At 47.0% G+C, this 27,577-nt stretch overlaps 1 protein-coding gene across 3 annotated transcripts in view; it reads right to left on the bottom strand.

Annotated features, from left to right (window-relative positions):
- The window catches only part of KLHDC1 (kelch domain containing 1), a 2,530,617-nt gene that overhangs the window by 587,709 nt on the left and 1,915,331 nt on the right, over positions 1–27,577 (bottom strand). For all 3 annotated transcript variants that reach the window (XM_069637400.1, XM_069637401.1, XM_069637402.1), the window contains exon 9: positions 4,963–5,075. In XM_069637400.1, the coding sequence (XP_069493501.1) occupies positions 4,963–5,075 (113 nt within the window). The remainder of the gene's footprint in view (positions 1–4,962; positions 5,076–27,577) is intronic.

Genomic DNA, 27,577 nt, shown 5'->3' with positions numbered 1-27,577 from the left:
CCAGAAGAAACAATATCAGGATCACAGGGGTCGCCGAATCCACCCCCATCGATAACAATGAGGAATTTGTGGAGAAACAGCTCCGTGAGGTCCTTGACAACCCCCCTGTTACAAGCGTGTTCATGGTGGAGCGAGCCCACCGCTTCTTGGTGGAGAGGCCCCCTCCCCGGGGGCACCAGAGAGAGCCATCATAGCCCATACATTCAACTACCGGGACCGGGATATCTTGCTCCGTGCTTCCAGGGAGAAAAAGTCCCTCCGGTGGGGGTCTGCTACGATTAGACTTTTCCCGGATTTTAGTCAACAAGTGCAGGACATGAGGAAGCCCTTCTTGGCGGTGAAAAATACTTTGCACAAGAAGGATATCCGCTATTATATGATGTATCCCGCAAAGCTAAGAGTCGTCTATCAGGGGAAGACATTATTCTTAACAACTGCGGAGTCGGCGGAGCGATTTGCCTCAGAACTCCCGGATGTGGTGTCCTCCCCTCGACAGTCATCCTGACCAGTTGCCTGCTGATGATGTCCTTTGCGCGCCTGCGCCCCGCTAGCGGGGCCCCTGGAGAACCTTGGGGCCTTTCTGTGCAATTCTTGGTCCCTGTTATGTATTGAGTTATTTCCGATGTGGTTTTTTAATATGGTAAAATAGCCTTTGCTTCTAGGAGGTTCAGTGGCCACCGGCGCCCCACATGCCCAGCGGCACCTACGTTTTGTGAGGTTGTATGTTACTTGGTATGGGGTTAGGGGGTGGGGCTTGCTGGCCGGTAGGTTGGGGTTTCTGGTGTGGGTGGGGGGTGGAATGGGTTTTGCTCAGGTTTTTCAATTGTTCGGGGGGTATGTTTGCTGGTTCCCAGGTTAAGGGGGATGGGGGTGGGCTTTCCCTTCCGAGCCATGTATGCCTTTGTTTGCGTCAAGTTTTTCAAAATGTCTGCAGTCCTTTATTGGGAGTTCCTCTTTTTGTCACAGGAATGTCCATTTGTTTTTTGATTTGCACAAACAGTGACCACCTCACTGGGTACTCGCACACCGGCCAATTCTGAGATAGTTCTACTTACATGGAATATTCAGGGTTTCACCAATGCTAAAAAGACGCGCCTCATTTCTAACTTTGTCCGAAATCATCATGTTAATGTCCTATGCATACAGGAGACTCATATAGGCAGGGATCACAATCCCCCGGCCTTGTCTGGGTGGGGTGTACATAGATATGGCTCTTCCTACTCGTCCCATTCCCGGGGGGTGGCAATATACATTTACCGAACCTTGGAATTCAAACTGCACAAGCAGGTTTTGGACAACAAGGGTCGTTTTATTCTTGTGGCTGGAGAGATTGCGACCTGGCCTGTTATATTTGTAAGTATGTATGGCCTTAATTATGACCACCCCAAGTTTTTCCTTTCTTGCTCGGAACACCTCTGGACATTCCCGGGTTATGATGTGGTTTGGGTGGGAGATTTAACCATCCCTTTCGGCCTTGCTAGACAGATCAACACCAGCTCCTAGACCACTTACCCAGGCTGCTCAAACATGGAATTCCATAGCCTCAGATTACTCTCTGGTCGATATCTGGCGTTGGCATCATCCAAACGCCTGAGAATATACATTTTATTTGGGTGTACACAGGAGTTCCTCTAGAATTGACTATATTTTTCTGTCCACAGAGCTGTCTCGGGTGGCAGAGGGTGCAGTGATTCTTCCTCGCACTCTGTCAGTGTCAGACCACTCCCCGGTACTAGTGAGGCTTAGAGGTCCCCCTTCCCCCCCTAGACAACTTCGTTGGAGGTTTAGATCCTGGGCTCTGGAAGATGGGGCGTTTCGGGAGGACCTGCGCCGGTCCATTGCAGAATTTTTTCAGTTAAATGAGGGCTCTGTCTCTAGCCCCCGGTGTCCTGTGGGAGACTTTTAAGGTCTACTTGCGGGGTTGGTGTATATCTCAGGAGGGAGGGGTCCTGAAAGACATTCGCCGGGCGATTGCCCGGGTGGAAGGGGAAATTAAAAATCTGGAGCTTCTTCTAGGGGTGTCCGACTCACCCACGTTTCATGCTGACCTTTCGGCAAAGAAACGAGAAATTTGTTCATTAATGGATAGCGAGAAGAGGTTCCTGGGGGGCCCAGTGTTGGCAGCGAGATTTGTGGAGGGTGATCGCCCGAGTAGGACCCTTGCCTGGGCCATAAGGCAGGAGAACCGTTTGGGGAGCCTTTCAGAGACGTGGTGGGGATAAACGGGGTATTTCACCAGTTCTACTGGGAGCTGTATTCCACTCGTGGGGGGGGGCTGGTCACGATGTCATTGCGCAGTATCTTGATAGGGTAGCCCTGGGCTGGCTTGATTCAGAGGTCGGGGCGCTTCTCAATGTTCCCCCCAATGTGGATGAACTTCGTGGCATAATTTGGTCGCTCCCGAATGGCAAGGCCCCCGGTACGGACAGGATTACGGCCGAGTTGTATAAAGCTTTCCCTGATTTACTCATTCCTCATTTATGTTTGAGGAGGCTGCCTCCTCCGGGGTACTGCCGGAATCCACTAGGACGGCCTTGATCACGGTACTGCTTAAGCCCAACAAGGACCCTAGGAAGTGTTAATCTCATCGCCCCTTGTCTTTGATAAATACGGATAATAAAATCTTCACAAAGCTACTTGTGGACTGGCTCCTTCCTCATATGCCCGCTCTGATTCTTCCGGACCAAGTGGGATTTATTCCTGGCTGGTTGACACAAAATAATTTGCGTAGGCTGTTTACATTAATTCATAACGTGAACCCGGACGTCCCTATCGCCGCGGTGGCTTTGGACGCGGAGAAGGCATTTGATTTGGTGGAGTGGCCTTTTCTGTTCGAAGTCCTTTGGCGTTTGGGCGAGGGTAACGTGTTTCTTCACTGGACCAAGTTGTTGTATTCAGCCCCTTCGTGCTCTGGTATACACAAACGGAGTTCAGTCCTCTCCTATTTATCCTACCCAGGGGACTAGGCAGGGCTGTCCCTTCTCCCCTCTCTTGTTCGCTCTGGCTATTGAGCCGGTGGCCTGTGCCCTGAGGGAGTTCCACTCCCATCGTGGTGTGACTACCGTTCTCATGTATCCATTGTCTCCCTCATTCCGGATGACATGCTGTTATATGTAAAATACCCTCGGCTTAATTTACAACTGGTGATGGAGGAGATATCTGCTTTCGGGGCTATTTCTGGCCTACAAATAAACTGGTTTAAATCCGAAGTTCTTCCAATCACTCCTGGGGTCTCCGCTCAGGATGTCGGTGTATCCTTTGCATGGTGTCCACGGGGAATTCGTTACTTTGGCATAAAAGTGTCCACCTCTCCTACTAGATTATTCGAGGAAAAGTACATCACTGCCCTACAACCTTTGGAGCACAAGTTAGATGTGTGGATATGACTTCCCTTGTCTCAAGCGGCCCGCATCTGTCTAAAATGGTTATCTTGCCGAAATTATTATATGTTTTTAATAACGTCCCAATTTGGCCGCCACTTCCTTTTGGAAACGTATAAGCGCTCTAATGTCCAAACTGATAAGGGCAGGGAAACGTTCTCGCGTATCTTTATCCACGCTATGCTGCACGTATGCCCATGGGGGGCTCGAGGTCCCTAATCTTTTCCTTTATCTTATTGCTCAGATCCAATACTCAACTTGGTGGTGGTCTCCCTCGGAAGGTTGTCCTCACTCCCACCTCGAGAGGGCCATCGCACAGACCAACGACTTGCGGGGCTTTCTTTGGGCTGTCCGGGAGCGTCATGTAAAGGCGGAGGTCCAACCCCTCGAGATTACGTTGAGGGCCTGGGATCAATTGACGAAGTGGGCAGGTCTGGGTCCGTGGTCTTCCCGGCTTCTGGCTATTTACAGGGTCCGTGGGATCCCCCTCACATTCAAACATATATTTAATTCAGCATTCCAGGCCTTGGGTATCTCCACGTTGGGGGATGTTGTACCGCATGGTATATTCATAACTTGGGAGGAACTTAAGTCCCAGGGCGACTGGTCTCCGCTCACTATGCTGTTGTACTTTCGTCTTCGCGAGGTGTTGAGGTCGAGATGGCCGGATTTCCCCTTGGCGCCAGTCTCCCCAATTTTGGAGTATGCTACAAACTCGGCGTCCTCTAAAAGGGCGGTTTCATCTCTGTATGGTATGGCTAGATTGTTAGTGTCCCCTCATCATCCCAATATAGATCTAAATGGGAAGGCTGCTTAACACGATCTCTAATGGAGACACAATGGGGTGTTCTGGGTCAGTCCAAATTAATCTCCATTAATTGCAGATATCGCCTGATTCATTATAAGTTTCTAGATCAGCTTTACCACTCTCCCTTGTCTTTGCACAAAATATTCCCACTGAGGTCTTCGAAATGTAAAAGATGCCAGCAGTCTATGGCTGACTTCTTCCATGTGGCTTGGCTTTGTCCTCTTATTCAACCCTTTTCGGGGGCCGTTGCAGACGCTATGGGAAAGATGATTGAAGATTCGATCCCATTCACTCCTGAAACTTGGCTGCTGGCATTGGTGGATCTTCGATCTAACAGCGATAAACGATTGGTGAGCATGGCTTCCGTGGTCGCCAGGTCATTAGTGGCCCGTGCCTGGGGAGCGGCTGCGGCTCCTACCCTACACCACTGGGTGAACTCTATGTCCTGGATACTGGGACCCTGTTGTGTTGTTTGGTATGTAACTTAAATTTAATAAAAACAGTTTAAAAAAATAATAATTCAATGCCATCTACCCTCAAAGATCTAAATTTGTATATCATTTTTTGTGGCTCTCCAACACTCTTCTTTAATGCAATTACTGAACCCTAGATTCTTCCATTCAAGGAAGTTAATTGAAGGACTGGAGCTTATTTAATGTACTTTTAGGATTTTTTTTTTCTTTTAACTGAACGTGCAAGTAGGCATTTGTAGATATATTGCTCTACTGAAGCTACAAAGTGTGATCTTAATGAAGAAAAATATTATAAACTTACTGAGGGGAATACTTTCAGGGCTAAGTCCGCCATATAAGAACAGTTGATCATCGCCTATGGGAGTCAACGTGTGCCAGGAGCGACCTTGTGGTTTCTCTCCCTTGACCTGTATTCTAAAACAATACACATATTAAGAAGAAAGGAAAGAGGTTATATGGATTAGTTTTCTCTCAAACAATGTGATCCATTAATTACCACTCACAATTACAAACTGACATTTTGCAGGGTTGATCAACAGGAATTCGGATATCATGAGGCAAATGTTTGCAATTGTAAACACTGTGCACTGTGCTCCATTACATTATTAATAACTTCACAATTTAACATAGGTTTCATATATTGGACCAGTAATTCTGCGATAACCTAGTTTATCAAGCCAATTTAACAGCTTTCTAAGTCACAACCTGAAGGTAGTCACCTTCTTTAATTTGTATCCATGAGAGAACCCCAAATAGATCACACCCGAGGTCAGACTTGAATGGCAGAACTGTTCTGTGAATCACAACTACAAGATCATAGGAAAAGAATGCAAGGAAACCGGCCTCCCAGGTGCATTGATCATGGCGATTCCTACATTTTTGGAGATCACTTGCATAAACCTATGGCAGAACTGCAGTGCTGCTCTATCACTTCCCCCGCAAAGAAGGCAAAACCTTTTCTACTCAAGTCACCCCGGCTTAGAAAAAATATCATCTGAATATTAGATGCACTGATAATATTCTTCACTTCCACAATGCGTTGAAGCACTTTTTCTAGTAATACAAGTTCAGTATCCTTCTGCCAAATTCTCAAGTTAAGCCTCAATGACTTTACGACACTTTGTTTTACAATTGGGGTACCCATAAAGTTAAATTTAATATTTGAATTGGTTTTTGATTTAAAAATATCACATAAGGCACAATTAACACTCCAAGTCTTATTGACGGTTCAAAGGTTTCTATTAAACAGTACTGTGCTACTCTTAAAAGATGCCAGCCCAAATGCTGCCTACCCACACCCTGAACAGCGCTCTGCTGCTCTCGAGCTAAGCCTGTGCTTTAAACAATCAAAACAATTAAATTAGACACCCTGGCTGATTCAGTCTCCTTTTACCACATTCTTGTTTTCCTCTCACTCTCCTTAACTTTCACTTCACTCCCTCCTCCAACTCTACCCACCTGTTCACTATTCCGTCTTCTCCTCTATCCCTCTGATGTCTTTTGCTCCTCCAGGCCTTGCCTCCATCCTTCAAAGTTCACTCCACACTCCTACTCCCTCCCTAACTCTACTACTCCATCCTTCACATTACAACTGTCTCCCCCACTGTACTAATCACACCTTCGCACTGCAACTCCCTCCTCCACACTACTACTCAGCTCCTCCAAACTACAAATCCCCTCATCCTCACTACAACTCCTGTTCTCGACAATACAACTCAATCCTACACACAACTACTCTAACTTTACCTACCTGCTACCCATTCACACTCCTTTCATTCAGTTACATACACTTCACAAACACTTCTTACACTATCTCACCTGTTTCTACTTGTCACACTATCAAGCACACTCACGCCGCAGCACCACTTGCAGTAACTAACCAATGCCCCACCTTATCCAGAAATCACCTCCACATTATGCTGCTCCTTCTTTCCTCCTACTGGTGTCTCGGTCTGTCACCTCCACCACCTCTGTCCTCACCTGAACAACCCACAAATTCCTGTGTTCAGCCCTTCCCCGTTCCCATTTCTCTAGCCATTGGCCCCCTTTTTCTGACCAATCTAAGCCTGTATTATCTTGGTGATAAGATCAGCAAAACTGTTAAAGGCTGACATTACGCCCACTCTTTTTCTCTGCATGGGTCCTTTGCAGCACCATGATGGTGGCCTGTAGCATTCAATGTCCGAATTTGTGTTTGGGGATTTAGTTGTCTGTGCCGCGGTTTTAAATATAGCCTCTTTGGGGGTTAAGACCCCTTTGTAAAGTCCATGTGGTCTAGGGAAGGCACTGTCCGCTGCAGTGCATTGCTGCCAACGCTTGTGCATCTTCTCCCGCTGCTATGGCTTTGCCGGCTCACTCTCTTGCCATTAGTTCTCCTCTTACTGCAGTGGGACGCAAACATTGCAGCATACCAGAGTTGCATTTCTGTATTCAAGACCAGTCCTCTGGTGATAGATTGCTGAAAGTGTGGGGCCTTGGAAGACTAGTATGTGTTTAATGCTGTTGGTTTTGTCTATTTGCTTGTGTGTTGGCTCAACAAAAAAAAGGAAAGACTGGCAAGCATCTTGTATGGGAGGCATGGTGTGAGACTAACCAGTACTGCAGAATAATATTCTGGCAACACCGGAGGGATAGGAGCTAGGACCATGTCAACTGCCACTGTCTGTCTCTAGGGAAGGACTGGCTCTGGATTTCTTGCTCATAGGCCTCCTAACCCTGGCAGAGAGGGGTTCACATTCCCTCTTCAAAAGGCCAGCGTACTAGCCTTGTCACATACCTCCACCCTTTCTTCCAAATCTTCCTCAACTCCCTATCAATTTTCTGACTGGGGGTATTGTTAAAGAAAGGCTATATGTGCTTGTTTACTGCCCACTCTGTATTCTACCTTGAATGTAAATTATTGGAACACCAGGAACCCTCTCAGAATCCAAGCATGTGTATGTTTGTTGCAGGCCATCCAGACTAGAGGCATATGGTCAGTGACTAGTTTTAATTGCCAGCAAGTAAGATAATAGTACAGATTATAGACGGCCCATTTGATAGCAAGACATACATGTTCAATAAAATGGTAGTTTCTCTCTCTTGGAAACTTGCAGCTAATGCATAGGTTTGTTTTTTTCTTCCCCATTTTCCACTTGTGGCAATACCGCCCCTCGGTCGATAGTGGATGCATTGGTTAGAAGGATGAAATCCTTCAAAAAGTAAGTCATGATGGGTACTGGACTCTGACAATGCACATTCTTTAACTGGTTTTAGGTGTCTTGGGAAATTCTGATATTGGGGGTAGCTTTTACCCAGTCACTGTGTCAAATGGATGCATTATCTAGAAGTTGGGCATGAATCTATGGTAGCAGCAGATTATTCCTAGGAAAGCCTGAACGTCGCCCTTCGTGACCAGTTGGCTATGTTTTGTACTGCCTTGGCTTTTTAATGGAAGTGTTGGCTGTTTCTGACTGGGAGCGAGATGGTTAGCAGGGTTGGCAGTCAAGTATGTTTTCATTATCTGGCCACAGACAGCTGTAGGGTGTTGTGGAGTCGATGTTCCTCCCATGTAGAACTGTAAATGAAGATGCCATCTAGATATGCTCTGGCAAAGGCTTGACAAGGGGCTAGGACATGATCCAATAACCTCTGGAAGGTGCCCCATGAAGTCTTAAGGGTAGGACGGTAAACTGAAATAACCCTTCGGGAGTAGAGAAGGCAGGTTTTACGTTTCAACTCTCCATCTGGGGCACCAACTGGTACCCTTTTGTTAGATACAGAGTGGAAAGGAATCTGGTCAGCACCAGTCTCTCCACCAGCTCTTCAATCCTCGTCTTCAGATAGGCATTGATACGAGATACTTCATTCAGCCTTTTGAAGTCTATACAAAAAGGCATAGAGTTATCAGGTTTTGGAATAAGGACGACTAGAGCTGATCACTCGCTGTAAGATTTTCATTTACACCCAAGTTGAGCATTTTCTTAAGTTCCTCGTATTTGTTCTCCTTTCTGGCTTCTAGTAGCTGGTTGGGTTTTAGACGAATCATTCCGCCGGGTGGGGTTAGTGTCTGCTGCACCACTCCTCTCAATCACCTTGGCTTCGGAGACAATACGCTTGAGTACAGTTCATCCATTGCTCAACTCTTGGTGTTGTTGGGATGACCACTCCTCTTACTTTAATCAGCAGGAGTGACTCCCTTGTTTTATTAAGGTGCAGTAAAAGCAGTTACCGGTTCCTGTTCTCTCTCCAACCTATCAATCCTTGTACGTGGTAAAACAGGGTTTTCTGCGGCCCGCTTGCTGTACTTTGTAGGTTAGTGGATAAACTATTTCCATAACTTAATGCCTTGTGCAATCTTGCTAGCAGCTTGTTCTGAGAGGTTAGTAGCAGGAACATTACCTAATCTCCCAATTGAAAGGTAAGTAACGAAGTTGAGCTTCCTTGTTATATGTCCTTTCTTGTAGGCTTTGTGCCTCTAGTAGATACGTTCTCACCAGTTGCCAGACATTTTCCATCTTCTCTGGGGTTTTCTGCAGCATGGGGAGGTCGCTAACCAACCTTTCTCATAGTTAAGAAGCAATCTAATGGTTACTGTGAAGTTAATAACAGTTCAACTGGCCTACAATACATATGTGCAAACATTACCTGAAGCTAAGAGTGGCACCAATGCTTCTGGGTAATTACTTGTGCTGAGAAAGTTGGGGAAGGGAAACTAGGGGCTTGCAAAGACTATTTTGAAGTTGAAACAACCTGTAGTGCCAAAGACTGTAAAAACTGTAACTAAGGAAATACTGTTAACGAAAAAAACTATGTATCACTAACAGTTGTGGATTGTGCATCTCTTTTTACCTGTGGCAAGCCTTCTTGAAGAGGTGACAAAGCATCATGGCTGGGATTACCATTGGTGATATTTGGTGAAGTGGAAAGTGGATATTTCACCAAGGAAAAGATATTTGCTATCATTAGACCTGTGGTAAATAAACTTTTACTCTGAAACATCAAGAACTGATTTGAGACATTTCTTCCTAGGGTTGAACATTAGCAGAATTCACTTTGAATCCTGGGGAAGGGAAATTACCCAGGACATTAGAAGGTTATAGAGAAGCTGTGAATGTTGTACATGCCATGTTGTATTGCCATATACGTTGTGTGTACTTGTTGCTTAGTGTGAGGGCCAGTTATCCTGTATTAGAGTTTCCCTTTATTTTTGGTTAGGCATGGAAATCCTCAGCAGAGTAGGGACAGCGAGGCATTTTGATCATATTTCTTTTGAGAATAAAATGGCATGTTTTTATAAATCATCAAACAGTTGTCTGCCTCACATGACAGACCCCTCACAGTGAATAATGCAAACTAAGGTGCACTTCACCTTTGGAGTCAAAAAGGGGAACAAAGGTGAACAAAGTACTAAAATAAGCATCAATTCAGAGAGAACTTGCCCAGAGCTGCTTATGCGAAGAACTTAAACTGGGACCGGTCAGTGCCTTTCAGGTGCAAGGCCTCTTAGGCGAGGGATAAGCTGGGTCCTGCTTTTATGGTTCCTTACCTCAGTCCTCTGGTTGATTCATCCCTCTCTCCTCCCTTCTCTTGTTCTCTCTTGGTTGTTCAGTGTGTTGTCCCAACCTCCTTTTGGGGCTTCTGAGATTCTCTCACTTTTTCCACAGCCTTTAGCTTCTGCCCCTCTTCTGCTTCATTCGTCTTTTGTGTCTAAACTCCTGTAGAGGCACTTTCTCCTATTTACCTTTATCCCTATCTTATTTTCAGGGATTTTGACCTTCCTCCAGGGATTGTTGTCAGCCTCTCTCTATTACCCCCCTCTGTGGTTTTCTCACTTCTTACTTGGTGGCTCTTTGCCCTTTCGCTTTACTTTGCCTCTCTCCTCTTCAGGGAACTTGGCTTTTGCCCCTCTTCTCTTCAGTGGACTTGCTATTGTACTGGTCTCTCGACCAGGGTCTTATGGAGGTGTTGTTTTAGCCTCTTCCCAGGCTTCCTATGCAGGTCAGCTCTCCCACCTTTTATTATTAAGTGGGTCTGCAGGGGTACTCTCCTCCTTCCCATGGGTCAGTTTTCTCCAGGCTCTTCAGGGAGCTTCCAGGCAGGCAGTGCACGCAGGTAGTCCAGGCTCCTACACTCAAGCAGCAACTCCTCCGTCAGGATACAGCTCTGTTTCAAATCACCAATATCTGGAGAGAAGTACAGGGACCAATGTCCTACAAAACTTTCTCTCCGTTAATAAAGCACACACTTTAAATCACTTTCAAGAGCCAATCTTAGAAAATGAGTCTCCTGCAAAAACATCTTTAAAAAGAAATAGTACTAAACTTACAGACGCCAATGAGGATATCTGGTTGATCGTCAATTATAAATGTGCGAGACTCATCGATTTGCCTACTTGTGAATCTACTGGTGAGTCTATTCAGCCTATTCAGGTTTCTCCATCAACTCTGTTAGAGTCCCAGAAAAGAAGTAACACCAACCTGAATGCTCACCTTCAAAGTTGCCACCGAACCTCAAAAAAAGTACACCAACAGCCTAGCACGGAATCAAATTTAGATGATAGTTCATCTACAGATTCCTCGTTTGTGGATCGGCTGTTTCCAAAAATAAGGAGGTTTAATCCTGCTGGCTTTCGGAGTTCACAACTTAATGAAGATGTAAGGAAGGATAATGGAGATCGAGTAGTCACATGCTAACACGTGCCTATTTATGAGTTACAAGCAGTTTTAATCTCCTCAATGGCAATCTCATTGGTACCATTTACTAAACTTTATGAGTCCCTTAATGATACCACAAAGGATTTACCGACTCTAGTAGCTTTAATGAATTCAAAATTATTGCATCTTGAAGAGCTACACAGCCTCAACAACAAAAGACAGGATGAGGCAACTAAAAAGTTGATGGCAGTACTCTCTTCGGCAAGTGACCAGAAATGACATGACACTCTTGACAAAAAACTATTTGCGGAAGTCGCAAAAGAGGCACTGGCCCTTTTCCGTAATAATCAGACAGAAGTGACAGTGAGCTTCCAATCTCACCATTCAAAGGTCCCAGACTCAGTAGTTAATGATCTAACTCAGTTACCTAACGCACGGCCTCAGACGCAAACTATTGAGCTGGGCTCGGACACTGACGATTTAAAATGTAACTCGGCTTTTCCTGTTGGCAGCAAGGGCTTAATGCTGATAACACAGCAGAGACAATGAGTGCGACTCCAATAGCTTCTCTTCTCGGAGAATAGATTAGAAAAGAACAATTCAAATGCTGATCTTTTGCCACCTATCATAGGTGGTCCTGCGTCTGAAAACTCTCCGATGGTAAACGCGGCTGAGCTTTCATTTAATACTGCTTTTCATCAAGCAAGTAGTACAGATAATATGGCATGGCTGAACGAACAAGTTGCGGGTCCTTCTGTACTACAAATTCAGAATCCAGGCTCCAACATTGCCAGTGAAGATGTTTTAGATGGGATAGCCAAAACAGCAGGCGTTTTCTCCATCTTTAATGGCGCAAGTCATACTCCTAAGGAAACTATGAAACAAAAATGACAACACCAGCCCCAAATAAAGAAATCCAAAAGCCTTCCAGGGCGGAAGACGTCGCAGATAATTGGGGCACAAACATTTTTGAGAAATATCAAAGTGATACGTATCACAGAGAAAGCGGACATCGAGCACACAAGTCTGCAGATATGTATTAATGCAAGTACGAATACTCCAGAAGCTTTTCCAGTCTTAGTACACAAAGATGAGGTGGTCCTTAGTGACGACTTTGAACATGATGCTCCTGGCGATTTGTTGGACTTATCGGTGTACGACGTCTCAATTGGGGAGGAAAGCGTGAGATCTGTACTCGTGCCGGTGAGCACCAATGAACGAAGCCTTTGCAACCAGCCTGAAGTGTGCAGAAATGTTATACCAAAAGCTTCTACAGATGGTGTAAGCGCGAGCACTGAGAGCAGCACGCCCCCGCGCACTACAAATTTGCCAAATGGCACTACAGTTGCCAATAGCGGTAGAATATGCTCAATAATTCTCAAGCCGGCTACTACGTTGCCAACTGAGCAAGCTCCAATGAGCCCTGTGTTTATTACGCTACAGGAAAAAAGATATCTCATAACAGCAACTTCACAAAGGAACCTTGCAGGCATCTTGAAGACAATGCAAGTTTCCTTAGAGGGTGTACGGGCTGAAGTGGAGAGAGACCTTCCAAGAAGTACAATGCCATCAACAAAAATCTCAATAAAATGGAATTTGTAAAGTCACTTACCGAAAACAGTCTAATGCTCCCATAGCACGTAAGGCACTTGAATGGGAAAGACACATTGAACACAACATGGTGGCCAAGATTATGCTGGAGAGAATAGACTTGTGTGATGAGCTGATTTTGAATCGCACTAATGTGATAAAACTATTACATCATATTCCTTGTCTACGTGCTTTGGGATCATGGGACATAAAAATTGTCGAGTTCCCTGATGAAAAGTGTAATAAGGTGGTGCTGCACTTAGCATCAAATATCATTGCAGGAACCATCGTGGATGCTTCAGATGCTCTACTTTCACTGGGCTTTGATATATATAAAATCAAGGAAGTCGCTGTGAAGAGAGCTGATGAGCCCACAACATCCTACACTCCTGTGCAAACGCTTAATGTCACTCAAACTCTCCTACCCGGGAAGAACCAGTCAAGCCACTCCGTTGATCCAATGACGGTAGTAGCCATTCAGATATTGGACTCTCAGAAACTAAACTTTTAAGCTTAGATCTGCTAAGGTCTCATTTGCTGACGACCAACCAGCTTTCATGCTTAGTTCTATGGACAAAATCATCATTACCATAAATGGACTTAATGGTGCTGATACTTCCGGATTGGTATTCTCAAGCAGTCCCGTTTTAAAGAAGAAAAAGGAGACTGGAAATGGCTTGCAAGATCATTAAATAGTAAACCCCAGAGTTAATGCCAGATGAAGGAACCTGTGCAGGTCTGTACATTTGTGTCATGGAACACACAAGGCTTCTCTCATTTATTCAACTCTAACTGGTTACAAGATATTCATTTTGCTTGCCTACAAAAAACCTGGATGAGTCAACTACCAGTTGTTTCAGAATTTGAGTGCGCCCTTAATGCCGCTATTAAATCTAAGAAGGGGCGCCCAATGGCTGGCCTTCTAACGCTGATTAAGCGATCTTCTGGTTATCGCTTATTAAAATCAACAAAACATTCATCTTACATCCAAGTCTCCGAGATCGGTAAGATCGATTCTTCACAGAAAGGTGTGGATCTTATAAAAGTAGTAAACCTGTACTGGAATCATGACAGGGCAGGAACTTACTCCTTTATAGATCAAGTATCATCAATTATTGACAGCTTGATAGAATCCACACGATGTGTAAGTTTGATAGTGTGCAGAGACATAAACATGGATTACCTTAAGCCTTTGCAACCTGAAAAAGCCAGATTATCAAAAGAATGGTCGGAGGAACTAAATGCAAGAGACCTATTGATGTTTAACGGGTGCACCCAAGGTGATATACCTACGGCCTCAACCTGGCACCATGGCGATCAAGCATCCACTATTGACTACATCTACATTTCTGATACCCTTCATCCGCGACTGAAATCTTTGAAGGTTTTACAAATGAGTAATAGCGATCATGAAATGTTAAAAATGGAGCTCCTAATGGCCAATTTTCAGCCAGGTCCAAAATGGTTAACAAAGGTGCAGGTTGAACCCAGCCGAATCAGATTGAGGCTGAATGCAACCGAGGTTGCTCATTTATCTACCCAATTTCGGCTTGAAAGTTCAGCCATTGAATATGTATCATTGTTAACGCAATTTAAACCAAAAAACATAGGGCTCAGACAGTTATCTTTCAAAAAGACTCACTGCTTTGACTTAGAGGTGTTGAGGAGGAAGAGATTGATGCGATCGGAGATCCGCAAGAATAAACAACTGCCCAGTCAGGTAAGACCATCTAGAAATCGGGCGCTAAAACAAAACTTTAAAAATTGGTTAAAGGGGCATAAATATCTGTTGCCACAACATGATGAGATGTTTAAAAAACAAAAACAGCTGAGATTTCTGGTGAATCATTAATAACATTGAGGCCCCGCAAAGTGCTTTGCAACCCTGTTTGGTGACTGAGGCTGAGTGGACGACTCATTTTGAGAGCTTATATAGTAAAACCAATGTTACCCCAACACTACCTTCCTTAAATGAATCACCATGGGAATTGACATTTTCAAAAGATGAGATTACAGGGGGGGCGTGGCCTGGAGCTCCGGCGACTTGATGCTCCTTTAAGAGCCCGCCGTGACGGGCCCGCTGCAGCGATAAAACCTAATGCTTTAATGGCGAGATAACCCCCCAAATTCCATCCAGGGGGCATCCGAACTTCTGCTGCCCACTGTGGCTCCCCCCTTGAAGCTGAACGAGGCTGGGAAACCACCCTGCGGAGTCTCGGAAGTATCAGCCCCTCTGCCGCCGCCATTCAAAATGGCGGCGGAGCCCGTGAACCCAACGCACTGAAGATGCAGCCCTATGCGGGCACCTAATCCATGCGGTGGCAACCCGGACCACACAGCAGCGGACCCGGCTGAGGGACTCCCACGGCTGCACACGGGCTCAACTCCCTCGCACATCCTCGATGCGTCTTGCCCCAGCGCAGCACCTACATTCGCCCCGGTCCCGGCCGGCAGCCTCTCCCCGCTTCCAGTGGCCTCCTGGAGGCGTTTAGCGGTGTGGACCCCTCGGGCGGGAGCCGTCATCCGTGAGGTGGTTCCATCGGTCTACAACAGCATCTCTCCGCCTTCATCAGACTCCTGTTGGCGTCGGACGCGACGGATCCCGCGGACATGTAACAGCGTCCATGAAGCCACTCAGGTGCGTGTGATGGTTGAACACGGGCACGGGGCCCTCATCCCAGGAGGGAGCTCCCGTCTCGCGGGTGGCCCCGCTCCTCCGTCGGGATCGTTGCCCGGCCCTTTGAGCTCCGGACGCGGCGTGGCACCCTCCGCTGGGGGACCAGAGAACCTTGGACCTGGCCTGGCCCCCCCCAACCATCCTTTGCAGCCTTTCCCCTCCAGGGGCGCCCCGGCCCACGCTGCTTTCTCCTGTGGCCCCCATATAACGGTGGGGGCCACCTGTGCACAGCCCCCCCCCACCCTAGCGGGGGTTGCCTGGGTGAGACAGAAGCAAACCCCACTCCCAGCGCCAACTCTGAGAGCTACATCCCCTGGACTGATTTAAGCTTTGGCCGCTTCCTCTCGGCCACCCAATCCAAGCCTAAATGTCAAGGGTCATTAACAGCCCCCCTGCTCCTTCTGCTCGGCAGCTCACCCCTCCTAGGGCGCCCCGGCCCATTCTGCTCCCCTGACCTGATTGAGGTGCGGCGGTGGGGGTCTACACACTGCAGCGAAGCTTGCAATCTACAAAACTGGTGAGACCACCAATTAGCATTTCCGGAACCACGTCCCCCAACTCAACACCTCTCACCCATACCTCAGAGGGCTCACAAGCCCATCTCTTGATCCAGAGCTGTAAGAATGTCGAAACAATCAAAGGCGGGCAAGAACTCGGATATTGCATCCATGTTCTCTACAACAGACAAGGGAAAGAAGCTAGATCCCCTGAAAACCACCCCCCCAAAAGCCCAAGAAGATCGGGGGTCCCTAGCTACTAAAGAGGACATACAGGCCTTCATGGCCGACATTAAATTTGAGTTCAGATCCTGCATGACAGAGCTCACTAACAAACTAGAACGTATGGATCAGAGAGTGAACGAGAAACAACCAAGACTAGGGGAGATCGACGGCCGCTCCCAGGACCAGGCGGCTGCACTAGGGGAAATCCAAGGCGCTATAAAATCCCTACAGGATAAATGCGAAATCCTTGAGTTCAAGCAAGAGGACTTGGAGAACAGGGCCCGGCGAAACAACCTCCGCATCCGGGGGGTTCCATCATCAATACCAGACAAAGACCTGGCTGTATTTGTGGGACACCTCTTCCAAGCACTACTGCCACACCTGGATAAAACACAGCTTCTTCTGGACCGCACCCACAGACTGCGGGTGGACTCTGACCTCCCCCCAGATGTAATAACAAGGGTCCGCTTCTTTATCACAAAAGAGGCTATATCAGCTATCAGTCGCACCCGAAATGAAATCTCCTTCCAGGGATTACCCATCCAAATATATCAAGAACTCTCGCTGCTCACCCTCCAGAAGAGGAAGGCCCTCCGCCCATTGGCGCTCTTCCTGCAAGAGAAACAGATTCGGTACAGGTGGCTGTTGCCAACCACTCCACAATTTTCATACAACGGCACTCTACGAAGAATCTCCCACCTCAAAGACGCTAGCAAGGTAAAGCGACCCTCCGCCCTGACGGAGGACTATCCCCCCCCACCCCCCCAAGATCGGAGGTCCCTACAGGCCTGGAGGCGGAGGCCCTTCCAAAGCCCAGACGTTCCTCATGGTCCAAGGTCCCACGGAGCAACAGGAGAAGATAGAACACAAATCCCTCAGCATGGGGGGGTGCCCCCCCTGGGTTATCTCTCAATCAGCACCTTGGAGATGCCTCGCCATCATTAACTTAGCTACAGACGATTTTGTGCGATGCAGCGGGCCCCACTCTCGGCCCAAGCCCAGTTCCGAGGTACATTCCATCCTCGAGTCCTCGGAACCCCGCTACTCACGTACTTTCACAATTGGCCCGGCTGGCCAGGGAGATGGCCATATTCACACAATTGGCCCCTCCACTAGTTAAAATGATGCCCCCCCCCATTGGGGCACATGTTAAAACCCCAAGCGCAGGAAGACCTAGGTCTAACATTCCCCCGAGATGCTGGCTGATCAGCACTTCACCGACCCTACCCCCGACCCAACCATAATAGGAGGGGCGGCTCAAGCACAGGGACATCAGACCCTAAAGTTCCTCACCCTGAATGTCAACGGGCTGAACTCCCCTGTCAAACGGAAATCGATCCTGAAAAAACTCCAGGACGAAGACGCAGCAGAGCCCTGATACAGGAGACCCATTTGCTACCGGAGGACTGGGGACGACTTCATTCCGGTTCCTTCCCTCTTCAGTTTTTTGCTTCAGGAAGCTCCAAGAAAGGCGGCACAGCAATTCTTTTTAGGAAAGGTCTAAACCCTCAAGTTCTAGACACCAAATCATGCTCGGAAGGCCGATTCGTGGCCATCAAGTGCCAATTGCTGGGAGATATCTACTCTTTTGGTTCAATATATGCCCCTAATACCAGGCAATCAGCTTTCTACGACTCAGTGGGCGCTACCTTATCCCGCTTTATAGAAGGCCAAATTATAATCGGGGGAGACTTTAATGGAGTGGCTGACCCCACAAGGGATAGGTCCCACACCTGGAGACTTTACCCAAGCACTCAGCCTTCTACGCCTGTTTAGGACACTTGAAGTAGTAGATTCATGGCGGATCCTCCACCCTTCGGAAAAAGACTACTCCTTCTACTCCTATGTTCATCGAACTTTCTCGAGGATAGACCTCCTCCTAACCTCTACCCAGGTGCTCTCCTACACTGAGGAGGTATCCATCGGCCACCGGATCTTGTCTGACCATGCCCCAGTAACCATGGAAATCCGAGCACACATTCCAAAGCCTCACTCTCCCCCCAGATGGTCACTGTATGAGCCCATGCTTAATGAAATGCCGCTCAGGGACACGATCGCTAAAGCTATCAAAAACTTTCTCGAGGAAAATCCGGTGGAAGACACCTCCCCCGCAAACACCTGGGACGCCCTGAAGGCGGTGATCAGAGGTGAGCTAATCGCACAAGGGGTGTTGTTTCATTGCAACAGCCGCCCGGTCCGCCTGGCTCTAGAGGAAGACCTTAAAACAGCAGAAGAGGCTCATAAAGAAAAAGGATGGCCCCCCCAGGACACAACGAGCTATCTGCATCGCCAGGAAGAAACTAGAGGCCCACTACGCCGACCATATGGCCCACCTCGTGGCAAAAGCTAAGCAATTCTACTACGCCAAGAACAACAAATCTAACAAGCTGCTGGTTTCTAAACTAGCCAAGGAGAAACGTAACAATACCATCGTTGGCCTCCGAGATGCACAGGGGACAATACAATATGCGGAACCCAAAAACTGCAAGTGGCAATTGAACATCTCTCCCAGGTTATGGCAGCACCCTCCCGGAACCAGAATGACCAGAGGAAATACCTGTGGGAGGCGTCCCTCCCTCAACTGCAGGACTCGCCGAAAGAAAGCTTGGAGACCCCGATTACAGGCGAGGAGGTGGAGGAAGCCATCAAGTCTCTCAAACCCCGGGCCCCAGGTCCCGATGGCTTTACCACGAGATTCTACAAAATCTTTAAACCCCAACTAATCTCGCCCTTGACGGCACTCTTCAACTCCTTCAGGGAGACGGGCGCGGTGACCTCCTCGATGCAGGAATCTACCACGGTGCTCCTTCCTAAGCCAGGGAAAGACCCGAGAGAACCGGCTTCCTATAGACCGATAGCTCTCCTGAATATCGAGGCCAACCTATACTCCAAGATCCTGGCTAACCGCCTGGCCCGAGTGCTGCCTGACCTAATCCATCCTGACCAGACGGGCTTCATCCTGAATAGATCTGCAGGCAACAACATTAGCAGAACCATGAATCTGGTTGATCAAGCCACGCGCAACTCCCAAGGGCTGGCGCTAATGGCTCTTGATGCCACCAAAGCCTTGGACAAGGTGTTCTGGTCTTTCCTGCAGCTTACGTTGGAGGCCTTCGGTTTTGGCCCGTCATTCCGCACAATGGTCCTGGCTAATTACAAAGCACCTAAAACGCTCCTTAGAATTAATGGCTCATTCTCCGCCCCGATCCCCCAGACCTGTGGGACTAGACAGGGCTGCCCCTTATCGCCATTGCTGTTCGCGCTGATTATGGAACCATTTGCCCAAAGGATTAGACAGAATATTCATATCAAGGGACCTCACTCTAATCTCTCACAGCATAAGATCGCCCTCTATGTAGATGATGTCCTGCTCACGATCACAGAACCCTGCACCTCACTACTACATGCTCTGGCCGAAATAGCTAGCTACGGCGAGGTCACCGGCTTCGCCATTAATTTCTCCAAATCAGTGGCCCTGAGTGTTGGTCTTACCCCGGAGGAGCAAGAGGTTTTGACCCCAATGTGTCCAATTGCATGGAAGAGGAAGTCTATCCCCTACCTAGGGGTCCAGATCCCGGCAAACCCGAGAGACACATTTCAAGTTAATTTCCCCAAGCTCTTTAAAGAATTCAGGGATGATTTAAAACGCATGGCTGTCCCAGGAGATCTCCCTGATGGGTCACATAACTGCTTGTAAAATGAACCTTTTGCCAAGATTTCTCTACGCCTGCTCATCCCTCCCGGTAGCAGTCCCAACATCTGTCCTAAATAAGCTGCAGAATGGGATGCTCCGTTTCATTTGGAAAGGCAAAAAAGCTAGAGTCCCCCGGAAGTCACTAATGGGAGACGGAAGACTTGGGGATATGGGGGTCCCCGACCTGTAGGTCTATGGGGCAGCGGTGCAAGTAGCCCACGTCCGCACCTGGCAAATAGCCTCGAACCGCCCAAGATGGGTAGAACTTGAACAGGCCCAGCTCCCGCTTCCCCTCAGATTTCTCCCACATATCCCGGCCACCCTTAGAGAACACTGGGAGGGCCTTCTACTGGCAACCAAACACATGATGGCCTCCTGGGACTGGGCAATGAAGCATAGGGCAATCCCGAGGGTACTGAGCCCCCTCTCTCTAATCTTCCACAACCCGACCTTCTCACCCGGGATACATCTGCAAAACTTTCAGTGGTGGATTGAAGGAGGCCTCGAAACTCTGAACCAACAATACGAAGACGCCCTCCCCTGCACATTCGCGCAATGTAAGGAGTGGTTCCAGCTCCAAGAGAGGGACAGATTTACATATTTCCAGCTTCGCCACTGGTGCTCACACCTGCAGACCCAACAAGCAGCCACGTGCCCCCTCACGGCCCTCAAACTAACCCTCACAGACCTCCCAGCCCGGGGAAGAATATCTACCCTAAACAGACGATTCTCTGAGGACTTTTTGGTTACAAAAACCCGGGCTATGGCTCAACGGGAGGCGGACTTGGGACACCCACTGGAGGCCCAAGGCTGGGTGGATATTTGGACCCGAACCCACACAGCATCTACCTGAGCTACCAATAGAGTGCGCGTATAAAATTCTACTGCGATGGTACTACTCCCCTCTCAGGCTCCATCACATGAACCACTCCTTAGACCCTCCTCTGCTGGAGAAGATGTGGCCGACCGGGCTCGCTCTTCCACATGTGGTGGGCATGTCCGAAAGCCCAACAGTTCTGGAAGCTATGCCTAGGGGCTATAGAACAGATCACTCAGGCCCCCCTCCTCCTAGACCCCAGTCCCGTCCTTCTGGGGACCCGATCTCGGGGATATACCTGCGCTTGGGAAATAAGGCCAAACTGCTAACCCAATGACTCCTGGCGGGGAAAATAGTGATCGCCCAGTTCTGGAAAGCCCCGGAAGGCCATTCGATGATCCAATGGTGGGGGAAATTATGGGATATCCTAATTGCCGAAAAGGTAACAGCGGCAAAAGCCGGATTCCTCCACCGCTTCCAAAATATTTGGGCTCCCGTCCTGGAGTATGATCAGAGATTCCCTGCCTTGACATTTAAGCCCACGAACGCCCGGCGGGTCCTAGGGGACCATAACACCACCTGAAGGAAAGAACACGAAACAGACGGACAGACCGGAACCCAAGCACACAGGAAATTTACCTACACCTCGGGTAGGGGAGGGCACCGGGAGTAGAGATATCGAGGGGAATGTATATGACTTATATTATTTGTTATACTGTCTACAAACTTGTTTCCTTGCCTTGCTTTAAAATAAAAATATTTAAAAAAAAGATGAGATTACAAAGATAATCATAAAAGCAAAAAAGTCTAGGGCTCCAGGACCGGACGGTCTTACAAACTCAAACAGCATCCGGAGCTCCTGGCCGATATATGCCTGGAACTATTCGTAAGAATAAATTCACAACGCCAGACTCCTACATCGTGGAAATCTGCTATAATCGTGCCCATCTTCAAAAAAGGGAACAGAGCTTGCCCCAAAAACTACCGCCCAGTGGCACTGTTGGAAGTTTTGGGTAAAATCTATGCAACAGTACTCCAAAGAAAATGTATTGAATGGTCAATAAAAGCGCAATGAGTAGATGAAAGACAAGCTGGCTTTGTTAAAAACGTTGGATGCTCCTTAAATCTCTTAATTTTGAACTTGTTGAAGATGGAGGTCCTACGTTCAAATACAAAAGTCTACCTTGCATTTATTGACTTTTCCTACGCTTTCGATACGATCAACCGAGAAATCCCCTGGCAAAAATCTGCGATCCTAGGGCTGCCCATTTGTCCTGCGAGACGCAATTAAAGGGTTGCACACGGGAACTTCGATCAGAGTCCGTCTAGACCAATCAGGCACCTTGTCAGCAGAGATTAAGACTCACAAGGGGGTGAAGTAAGGATGCCCCTGAACTGCGGCAATCTTCAGCCTCTTTATATCAGACATTGGTGTGGCCATAAACTCTCTGCGATCATTTCCACCTAAATTACATACGTCGCACGTTAGTTGGCTGCTATACGCGGATGATTTAATCATACTGGACGCAACACCAATTGGGCTTCAAAGAAAGCTTGAAGCAGTGCAAAAATATGTGACCCTGAATCAACTAAAAATTAATACGTCAAAATGTGACATCCTGCTGCTCGAAAATTTAAGAACCGCCCGATTCAGACAAAATAAAAAGATTGCTTGGAAATTGGGAGAAGAAACCTTGTGCATATCTAGCAGCGTAAAATATCTAGGCATGCAGATAAGCGCAAGTCTTTGTGATGGCCGTGGGTCATTGAAACCAAGCGAAAATGTTTACAATTGGCCTGTCAAGCACATCTTTTGCAAAAAAGATTTGGGAAGTTCTCCTTAACACCAGTACAGAACTTTTACCAACAAAAAGTGTCTCCAATTTTATCCTATGGAGCAGAAAAAGCATTGGGTTGTTCTCACACGCTCTGGTCTACGCTGGAGAACACGTTTTGGTCAAAGGTGTTAGGCTTACCAAAGGGCATGCCGACAGCTTGTATAAGATATGAGCTAGCCTTAATATCTTTACATGTCAGAATTAACTGGAATTTGTTGGCTCGGTTTCATAAAACAAGAGCACGGGAGAAAATCCAGCAATTCCAAATCCTGCATGTGGCATCCTCGTCGGTCATAACATTGTTTCAATGTGGGTCACGCGCTGTGAAATATTGCAAGGTGGAATTTGATATCAACCCAGAAACATTAGACGACAACCCGAACGCAGCAAAATTAAAAATCTGGCGTGTGGACTGGGAGGTGACATGTGCTGAGAGATCTGCCTATAGTTTGATGGTTAACTCGTCCATGGAAGCAACAGGCTTTAATGTGCTCCAAAAATACATACAGTTGTTTCCGAACCCCAATGCAAGGAGACTTTTCTTGCTGTTTCGCTTAAATGCCTTCAAAACCAAAGAACGGCTCTGCACATGGACATGCAATGCAGCCTTAGATACATCTTGTCGGTTTTGTGCATGTGAAGTGGAGTCCCTTAAACATCTGGTGCTGATTGAAAAATGTCAGATCGATTCATTTGGGTCCTTTCAGGCAAACGCGCCAGAGAAAAGGGCTGGGGTTCTCATAGCGGTCAGAGACTCCCAGACACAAACCAAGATACATTATGGGACGCCCTAAAGGCGGTAATAAGGGGACATCTAATAGCACTCAAAGCACAGAGAGAGAAAATGAACCACCAATGGGAAAAGGAACTAGAGGCACAAATAGAGGCGATCCAGGCAGAACTGATCCAGACTCCCACTAGGAAAATCATGCGTACATTAAGACATGTGCAGGGGCAGCTAGAAACTTACGAACGAAAAAAGCGGAAAAGGCACTTCTATACACAAAACATTGGTACTATATAAAGGCGAACAAAGCCGATAAACTGCTAGCAAAACAACTGAAAAGTACTCAGCAGACGCGAACAATAAAAGCTTTAAAAGATGAGTCAGGCCAACTGAGGACCCAAACCTCCGAGATAGGTCAGGTATTTGAAAGATTCTATCAAAAACTGTACGCTACGGATCTCCCTAACAGAGATCTCCAAGAAGACTTTCTCGCTGGGATTCAGCTCCCCGTACTGGAGGAGGAAGAGAGGCTAAACTTAGAAAAAGAAATTACAATAGAAGAGGTCAATGCAGCAATACAGTCCCTCCCCATGAACAAAGCATCGGGCCCGGATGGATATACTGCCCTCTTTTATAAAACATACAAAGACATCCTCGCTCCTATACTCACGTCCTTATATAATACTTTCGAGGGGAAGGGAACAGTGACCCAAACCATGAATGAGGCAAAAGTACTGGTGTTTCATAAAAAGGGGAAGGAAGAACAATGCCCCACCGCCTACCGCCCAATTGCCTTAATAAATCTAGATGCAAAACTGTATACTAAAATATTGGCTGCAAGATTGGCACCACTTCTTCCTACATTGATAAACCAAGATCAATCAGGATTCGTCCCTAATCGCCAGACTCATGACAACCTTCGTAGGGTCCTACATTTGGTCGAAAAAATAGGCTTTAAACAGAACCCAGCAGCACTGGTAGCTCTGGAGGCGGAGAAAGCGTTTGACCGGGTGGAGTGGACATTTCTATTCCAGGTCTTAAAAAAAAAATGGGAATGGGTGAAGGATACATCGACATGATCCGGGCCAATTACAACTCCCCGTCCATAAGAATAGCTGTGAATGGCGGATTGTCGAATAAAGTATATCTAGAGAGAGGGACGAAACAAGGGTGTCCACTTTCCCCCCTTCTATACGCTATCTACCTGGAACCCTTACTGGCGAAAATCAAGGATATACCGGAGGTAAAGGGCATAGAAATGGCGGGACAGGAGCACAAAGCTATGGCATATGCAGATGATATGCTAGTGGCTCTAGGAGATCCAGGGTTGTCCATACAGCATTTAATGGAAGTTATAGACAAATTTGGGGAGATTTCGGGATTAAAAATAAACAGGCAGAAATCAGAGATACTGATCCTGGCAGGCAACAAAGAAGAAATCCGAGCAAGTGCAACAGATTGCCAATTGAAGGTAGCGACCACTGGTATCAAATATTTGGGTATCACTCTCACCGGGAAAATTGACGAACTTTATGCTCATAATTACCCCATACTCTTGGAGAATATTAAAAAGGATTTATTAAAATGGAATCCATTAGCGATTTCCTGGTGGGGTAGAATCGCGGCGGTTAAGATGACCATACTCCCCAAACTACTATACCTATTTCAGGCCCTCCCGATAAGACCCCCCAGGGAGTTCTTTAGAGCACTTAGGAAGGAGGTGTCCAAATATGTTTGGCAAAACAAAACCCCTCGAATCTCAAATGCGACTCTGACAGCGCATCGAGGGGAAGGTGGGTGCGCTATGCCACATTTTAAGAATTACTATGATGCAGCCCAACTGTGGGTATTAAGGGAATGGATCCCAGAGCAGGGGGGGGGGAAATTTGGGAGACGCAGGATAGAGCGGTGGCAAGGACACCCACCAGGCATATGTTATGGATTAACAGCCGATTTCGACATGACAATACGCATATAAGTGAGATACTGAAGACAACGCTGGGGGTGTGAGACGCAGCTACCCAAAAAGAAACCCTGACTAAAGATCCCGCTCCATTTATGCCAATGTTTGGCAACCCAGAGTTTCCACTGGGAATGGAAATAGGCGCCTTCAGTAAATGGGAAGAGGCGGGGTGTAAAATGGTGGGGGACATGCAAGAGGACCAACCGATAAGGTCATTTGCGGACTGCACAACACTTTTGAATCTAACACCAAAGGATCGATTTAAATATTAACAACTCTGCCACTGGTTGCGTACTCCATGAATAAAAGGAGCAGTGTCTAGAGACCTGACCCCTTTTGAAAAGTACATTATGACGCATACAGGCACCCGCAAATTTGTGGAGAAAACCCTGGGCTACACCCTCTCCAGGGATAGATGGGAGTATATTTGGCGTCTGATTCCAAAATTGACGAGAGCCATCCAAAATAGAGAAATGTGGGTGAAAATAATGCTAAAATGGCACTATACCCCGGAGAGACTACATACGATGTATGCCAACTCCCAGAACAGATACTGGAGGGAATGTGGGGGGCAAGGGGATTGGCGACACATCTGGTGGGTCTGCCCGAAATTGAGTACCTTTTGGGGGGAAATTAAGGCCCAAATGTATAAAATGTTCCCGGGGACAGAGCACCTAGGGGTCGAGGTATGGCTGGGCGGCCTATGGGACCCCAAGGATAAAACTCTCAACACCTCGCAGAAGAGTAACTTTATGGGTCCGTTGATAGGGGCATGGCTGGAGTTGGCACATAACTGGAAACATATATCCCCGCCGGCAGCAGTAGACTGGACGCGAAGGGTGTGGACGCATCTGGCCATGGAACTGTTAACACATAACATCCAAGGAGAACGCGGGAGGTTTAGAAATGATTGGGGAGAAGTGATAGAGTGTCTTCATTTGGACTATAAAGAACAATGGTGCCCGCACACAATAAGGATACTGGATCTATTTTCGTGAAGAGGAAGCACAATCCCGTGAGAACATTACATGGACAGAGTTATCCCGGATGGGGGGGATGGTTTTCATTTTGTTCTAATTGTTACTTCATGTCTAGATTTATGGAAAAATAATAAAAATATATTAAAAAAAAAAACAAGAATCTGCAGTATTTGAGGACAGCCAATACATTGAGTCATACACAATTGTGATGGGCACAGTATTTCGGGGAGTTTGATTGCATAATTACTTAACGGCCTGGTAGAAAGAATTGCAAGGCGGATGCTCTGACAAGACGGAGACATCAGTACAGGAGCCACAATCTATAATCTCAACTGACAAGATTGTGGGCACAGTTAAACAAGGTCTTCTGGAAGACATTCAAAAGTGTTTCAGCAAGGATGAACTACAGACATAGGTGTCCATGGGCTCTCTCAAACCATCAGGGAAGAATTACCTTACTACGCAAATAGATTGTTCCTTCTGACCTCGCAGTTAAGAAACATTGGTGCCATAAATCTCCCTTAACACGCGGGGGAATTAAAAACTAGAGAAATCTTGGGAAAATACTTCCAGTGGCCAGGATTGAATAGACAAGTACATATTTACATACAGCAATATGACACATGTATGGGGAACAAGGCAGATCATTAAAAAAATAAAATGGGACAGTCGTATCCATTACCCACTCCAGAGGTGCCTTGACCACATATCTTGATGGATTTTGTCACTGAGTTGCCTGAATATAACAAGCACAACACCATTATCGTAGTGCTGGGTACTTCTCAAAGCAGGCACATTTTAATCCTTGTATCGGAATACCTAGTGCAGGTCAATTAGCAGAATGATCCCTTCAACAAATAGTATGGTTACATGGGTTAACCGGAACCATAGTATCGGATCGAGGTTCACAGTTCACATCACGATTTTGGCATGATTTCTGTAGCTTGTTGGGAATCAACTGTGGGTTGTCCACACCCTATCACTCGCAGACAAATGGTCAAACCGAATGGGTAAACCAAACCATGAAACAGTTTTTTACAGAGTCTATTGGCTGATGGAATAGGATCCAAGCTAAGAGTTTTTTGGCTAGCATAGTTTACTGTAACGGTTTATTGAGAAGCCGGCCTCAACACAGGGATTTCCTTCCCTAGTGGTTATTCAACAAAAACTGTTTAACAGATTCTTTTTTAGCCCTATCTCAGGCACATATCATGCCCCCTGGTTCCCTCTCTCCTGAGATAACAATGAGCAAGAACCATGCTGTTGTACGGGA

The sequence above is a fragment of the Ambystoma mexicanum genome, chromosome 14, assembly GCF_040938575.1.
Source record: "Ambystoma mexicanum isolate Mex_15411 chromosome 14, UKY_AmexF1_1, whole genome shotgun sequence".
Lineage (NCBI taxonomy): Eukaryota > Metazoa > Chordata > Amphibia > Caudata > Ambystomatidae > Ambystoma > Ambystoma mexicanum.
The sequence above is the reverse complement of the archived record's forward strand: the minus strand, read 5'-3'. Positions and strand labels throughout refer to the sequence as shown.